General features: G+C 35.5%; 1 protein-coding gene across 5 annotated transcripts in view; it reads right to left on the reverse strand.

The window, feature by feature from the left end:
• LOC117113183 overlaps window positions 1–6,886 on the reverse strand; it is a 31,005-nt gene that overhangs the window by 4,829 nt on the left and 19,290 nt on the right. For 3 of the 5 annotated variants that reach the window (XM_033256468.1, XM_033256466.1, XM_033256465.1), the window contains exon 2: window positions 966–1,171. In XM_033256468.1, the coding sequence (XP_033112359.1) occupies window positions 966–1,154 (189 nt within the window). In that variant the 5' untranslated portion in view covers window positions 1,155–1,171. Of the gene's footprint in view, window positions 1–965; window positions 1,172–3,490; window positions 3,686–6,886 lie in introns of those variants that run through there. The other 2 variants (XM_033256467.1, XM_033256464.1) reach the window with 2 other exon arrangements.

A 6,886-nucleotide genomic window follows, 5' to 3' on the forward strand; every position in this document is an offset into this window, starting at 1 on the left:
ATAGTATTACTACAGTGTTACTACAGTAATGTTGTTTTTTATTTAGTGGATTTTGTTTCAACACCAATACAGTACTGAATACTGTCATTCCTGATGATGACATAATTAATGTCGAAATATTGAATCCCAACACGATGGCGTGTATTTCAATACTTGGAATATGTATTATACTTTCTTGAATACTGTTATTGTATAATTGTTTTGTATAACTTTTAGTCTCTCTTAGTTTAGTTGTTTTTTCTTTCTCATTGAACGCACCGAAATGTTGTGTGCCACTGAAACAAAAGTGTATGTTCAGTTGAATAAATAAATAAATATATTTGTTAAAGACATGCTCCTGTCATTTAAAAATGGTCAATATAAATTAACAAAATGTTACTAGATCTTCATAGATAGTTATATTTTAACTTACTGTATTTATGTACATTTCTGATAAAAAGTTTTTAAAACTCATTTGACAGTTAACATCTTTTTTTTAACAAAATGTTACTACTAGGTCCTATTCTTCCCGCTCCTTTTTCAGGGGCTATTTATACCTACATTACCCCCGTATCAGGAGTCGTCTATTACACAAACATCAGGCAAATTCTGGAACAGTCCACCCATTCTCTCACTCGCAGACACAGTTCTAGCTTTGTGGTACTGGGGCGGATTTAGAGGGGGCCGAGCAGGCGTTCCCCCCCCCCCCACGTACCTTTTAAAAAGTAAAAAAAAACCAAAAAACAAAAACAAAAAGAAATAATTGATCGCCCAATACGCTTCAGAGGTTATTTTCGGCCGTTTAGACCGAGGGTAGTGTTGTCTCGATCGGCCCCTTTCAGCCCCCTTTCGCCCAGCCCCCTCCCCCATCCTTCGGACATTTCTGGGTGCGCCTCTGTGGTAATCTGTTTTTATGATGTTGTTAGTAGTAAAATATGGATTATTCTTGACCCCTACCGCTCCACAATCTCGCGCACAGTACTAACCTTGTCTGTTCTATTTTTTTTACCGGTACGGTTGTTAAAGTAGTCGAATATGTCTTGAGCCCATACTGGGATAGTCAAATTGCAGAAAGGTTCATCCTCCCTAGAGTAATCTTCTGAGATTTCGAAGATGGTTAGCTTTTTACATTTCGCTTTGACACTATTGGCGTTGCAATCATTTGCCGACAGCATACATTTTGAGATTTGACCTGAAAAATGATTGGTTAAAAAAGTCAGTCAGTAGCAATAGAATATTATATATAAAATAATATATAAAAACCGCATTAACTTATTACATATTCATTAACATGCTCGTCTTTGGGTGATCTTATAATATCAGCCAGGTGATGAACGAGGAATGGTTTGACAGAGATTGTTATTTAACGCCAGGGCTCAGATTTTTGGCACACGACATTTCAGTCTTAAATGGATAGGGGGAGGGGGCGATCCAGGATTTTTTATTAACGGGGAGGGCTGAACATTCAAGTACTTGAATTAGGCTTGGCGTAGATTCCATGATGTACGGTGGCTGGGGTTGGGGGAGGTAGCTTGCAATGACCCACTTAGGATGGGGGTGCCTAGGGTTCACGCATTTCATTGTCTTTAGATGACCAAAGTCGATTATTGAGGAAAAAATCTGACGAAAATAATGTTGGAAAAATGAGAAAAAACGACATTTACATAAAATTACTTAATCAAGCTCAATGTAAGTTTTAACCACACTGTGGCAGATATATATGTTAATTGTTGGTATTTTTGATCCACTTCATTTAAAATGAAAGAGAAAAAAAAACCTCACACAAACATTCATAAAGTGTATATTAGGCCTATGTTTTTGTGAACTGACCCACTGAGATCTATGACCAACTCATATACCCCCCACCCCCGGAATCCTCTTTAGATTGACTTGACGCATATCAAAATTAGGAAAACAGGTCAACGAAAGTGTGTACACCACCGATGGTGTATTTTGGGAACGAAGTTCCGTCAATGTTTTTATTTTAATATTTGAACAATAACTTTCAAAGTTCTCTGTTACTTGTCTGAGTATACTTTACTAGGCCTAATCATTTTTTTTAATAGTGCTGATATAATAGTGATTTATTCATTAAGATAATATCGGACAAAAATCTGTTATGAAGCAATAAAACGTAATTTTTAACCCACTCAACACACTACGACAATTGGTGGTCGACCTAAAGACCGTAAAAACGAGATGGTAATTATACCCGTCTATTATAATCTTGTGACTGAACGTTGTTAGTGTTATCTGTTAAAGCTTACCTCCAGGGGAAATATGGTGTGTTGTAGGCCTACAATGAATGTTTTAAGACAATGTTTGAAGGTATATATTTGAAAAATATTAATACAGTACTTTTGAATGGTAGTAATAACACTTTCCCCATATGCCTTGAAATTAGTCAATTATACGTCAGCATATCATTTTTTGTTTTTAGCATTAAATCGCAATTCTTGGAGCATCGTTCCAATACCACTTTGCCCGAACTTTCGAAACGTGTTGAAAAGGTCAAATGAGATAAACTTTTCACCAGTATCATAACACACAGTAAATAGACCTAAAGAAGCTCGATCCGTGTGCTAAAAAACAATCATCATTAACTTTAAACGTAGGTTTTGTAAGATTATGTATATAAGTAGGTTATCTTTTTATTATATGTAGCCCTATGTTATGTCACAACTTTATATAAATGTATGTATTGAGACATACTCCATCGAAATGCACTTTATCGTGTCGGGATTCAATATTTCGACATTCATCATGTCATCAGGAGCTTTGAAGGACAAATGTAATTTCCGTGAGGACAAATAAACTTGATTCTGCTTCTGTCTCTGATATTTTTATACAAGCTTTTATCTTCATGACAGGCTACTTACATTCAAAATTTAAACCATAAAGTCAATAGGATATTTTTTAAGTATTAGGCCTATGTGCTATTTCCGGGCATCAGGAAATAAAAAAACAAAACAAAACAAAACAAAACAAAAAAACAACATATATTTCGGTAGTTATCTACCATCAATATTTTTATTGGTCAATTTCACTGGTCACATACTCTACTATATTCATAATTATAACACACCTAAATAGATCCTTATCATTTGATTAATGGATTTTGTAAACCGTGACATTGGTTATTTACACCATTTTGTCAATATTATGAAAATTTAGTTCCACTCTAGATTTTTAGTTTCATCCGTACATTATTTTTGTGAGAAGTATAGTGCAGGCATTGGTTCGTATGTGTTTGTTTTCTGTTGGCCATATGTTGATGGCCTATAGGAAAAAATTAAGAGGACTCTAAGAAAATTACGAAATAACGGGATATTACAAGACGACGAACAAACTACATAGTTTGGTCAACCCCAAGGACATTTCATAGATGAAGTGCGCGGGGGAATCTGTTCGGTTGAATGTCAAAATTGCCAAGCTGTGTACATCGGAGAAACAGGAAGACCATTTAAAATCAGACTCAATGAACATAAAAAAGACGTAGAAAACAACGTACCTACCAGATCATCCAGAAAATCTACATCAACTACTTTCAATAAATCTGCTATTACAGACCACATGAATAATTACAACCACCAACTAGATTGGAAATCTAGCACAATTAAAGAAAGAGTGTCATCATAATTTAAAAGAAATATAAAAGAATCTATGGATACGAAAAACTAAGGACAACGGTGACGAGGGTGTATCAATTGCCATCTACAACAGCCTTCTCTTGAAACCCAAAAGTAAGGGGCGAGGTACATTCTACTTCATACATTGGTGGCGCCAGTCTCAAAACAACTGGACTGAAGGAAATAGCAACACCAAGCAACAACCAAGCCACAATCGTAATGAAGATGCTAATAATCTGTTGTTTTATGTCATATTTTTTAACTTTGTCATTTTTTGGGTAGATTCTTGGCAAACATGTCTAAAAATATCTAAAAAAATCACTGATTAAGAAAAAAAATGGGTGCCAGTTTTTTTTTATTCACTTCTGGGCCTCCATTTTGAATTTCAAAATGTCCGCTGCCGAAAATTAGTTTTTAACAAAAACAAAATTGCAAATTGACCATCTTTATTCATTTATATATCATACAATAGTCATTTTATTTTATCTGATATCATATAATGGGATTAGTGATGCATTCGGAAGAAAATAAGAGCACAAGAAAAAACCTCCACTCCCAGAAATCTTGCTCCTCCACACACTTCCCGCTGGATATTCTTTTGCAAAAAAAGTTATTCTCAAGTATTCACAAAATCGCCACATATTACCATATTTTGCCATCTGAATCTCCCTAAACTTAATCACTGAGCACTGGCACTTAACCTTCGCCCCTTAAATCCCCCTGCCATACCACGACGTCCCGGGCCAGGCCCCACTCCAAACTTTTTAGAAAATTTATAAATGGAGATAAAAGAGGAAAGTTATATTGAAATTTAGGCCTAGGACTGTGAGTGCCATCTAGTTGCCATAACCACAACATTTTGTTCCTCGGTTTCCACAATTTTTGGAGAAGGGCAGATTTAGGGAGGGGAACGTTCCCCCTGTTTTGCCGCTGTCGTCTTTTTTTTAAAGTGAAAATACAAAATCGCATACAAATACTAAGTGTAACAGCATTTACTGAACATCAATCATGCCATTACTAAACATATATGTGTATAATAATGATAAACACTAGCAGTCTGACAAAAGTAATGCTGCAGCATTCTAATTCAAAAACTCAGCTCATGTGTTCAATTTAGAAAAAAAGTTCAATTAAAAGTATTTTGCAACTGATAGCAATGTATGTTTCTTAAATTTTGACATTTTGACCCACAAATTCTACTCTTAAAGATGCGGTGCTCTACAAAATATTTTAAAGGCACTGCAGTTGAGTAATTTGTTGAAAATTTTGTCAAGAATGATCCATGTGGTATTTAAAGTTAAAACTAACTGCAGGGTGCAAAACACAGATTTTAGCTGAGCAAAACCATCTCAGCCTTTTTTGACTGAGACAGTGCTGCAGTAGTGGCCTTCCTCGGTTTGTTTGATTGTGGTGTGTAAAAATTACCTCCTAAATTAGGAGTATATCGGAGTGAAAAGAAGGGCTACCAGTTTGCAGTGTTTGTTGATATGTTCCATTATTTGACAGACTTTCATGTTGAGATCAGTAATGGATTGTAGTAGAAACCACTAACTGAGTGATGTTAACATATCTGCCTAAGTTGATGTTGCACTTAATACTCTCCATAATGTCACCTTGTCCTCAGCAAACCAAAAACTCTCAGATCTGATCTGATCTGATCTTCCAGTTAAGAATTGCTTCGTTAACAGGGGACTCAAGATTAGGTACTACGATATTTTGGCATCATACGGGGTCATATCCTAACACTTCTTCATGTTCTTGAAGAGCCATGGAGCAAATCAGCAAACAACATAAATGAGAGGAGGTCCCTGGTTTTAAGATTAAGAGCATTAGCTGCCAAGGAAGATCTCCTATGATGACTCCAAGATCAAACTAACGAACAATTGAGTTTTATCACAGCAATTCACATGAACGATGCTGCTGTTTCCCATAAACTCTCCATTTGGTGGAAAAAAGTAATTACAAAAATGCTCCAGTGATGCCAGGTAGATGTACCATAACTTTAGAAACTGAAACAGCGTTATCACCCCTCGCATGTAGCTATCTGCTCCATTTATAAATGTATAATTAATCAGTTGGTACATAGCAATAATTCACATATTTTTGGTGGGATGGGGGAGGGACAACATTTCCGTGTGTATCACTGACTGAATTGAATTGAAAGTTAGCCTTTTAGGCTTTTTGAGCATTTGAGTAGTCATCAGTAATATGACAGTTTATCTCCAATTATATATCATTTATATAATTTGTGTATACAGTATATGGATTTTTTCTCCCTCTTTTTATATATATTGTGTATACATATAATACATATATAGATATGAAAATGATAAACAGATGAGGGTGATTCATAATGATCTGTCTTACTTGCGGTACATCAAGAACCAATGGCGGATCCAGGAATTTGAAATAGAGGGGGGCCTGGAGAGGGACTTTCACAGGTGGAAGTACTATACTTCCTCACCTGCTTTAATCAGATTTGAATTTCCAAACGGTGTAATAATGACCCAGTTTGTCACTTATCGTTTAAAATTTATATATACAATAATATTAAGTAGATCCCTGATAAAAGATCATGAGAATTTTTTTGGCGCTTCATTTTGACTACACAATGTTGATGTAATGATGATGAATTTTACTATATGAAATTGTCATTTCTGGCCATCTAGAGGTAATATTTCCTCAAATTATTCGCACCTCAGCCCCAACCATGGTGGGGCTGAGGTGGCTGTGAAAACTAAAAGATAGTGTTTATAAACTTTATTTTCTATTGTACAACACACATATTAATAAGATATGATTTTTCCCCTCCCTTTATATATATTGTGTATACATATAATACATATATGAATATGCAAGTGATAAACAGATGAGGGTGATTCATAATGATCTGTCTTACTTGCGGTACACTAAGAACCCGTGGCGGATCCAGGAATTTGAAATAGAGGGGGCCTGGAGAGGGACATTGACAGATGGAGGGTCTGTACCACCTCACAACCCCACCATGGTTTGGGCTAAGGTAAGACAATTTACGATTATGGCACCTCAAGATGGCCGGAAATTGCACTCTCTTAAAATTTGAAAATAATTTACTTTTATTCTCCATTTTTGTCCTATTTTGAAAACATATATGGGTGGGGGGAGGGGGTTGGCAGCTGGACCCCCATTGAATCCGCCACTGACACTTATCCTAAAATATTAAGCCTTAAATGTGCAAATATGTATACATATATACATATATACATATATATACATATATATATATATATATATATATA

This window comes from Anneissia japonica, unplaced genomic scaffold, assembly GCF_011630105.1.
Source record: "Anneissia japonica isolate Jap-2015-1 unplaced genomic scaffold, ASM1163010v1 scaffold93_len1081246_cov171, whole genome shotgun sequence".
Classification (NCBI taxonomy): Eukaryota; Metazoa; Echinodermata; class Crinoidea; order Comatulida; family Comatulidae; genus Anneissia; species Anneissia japonica.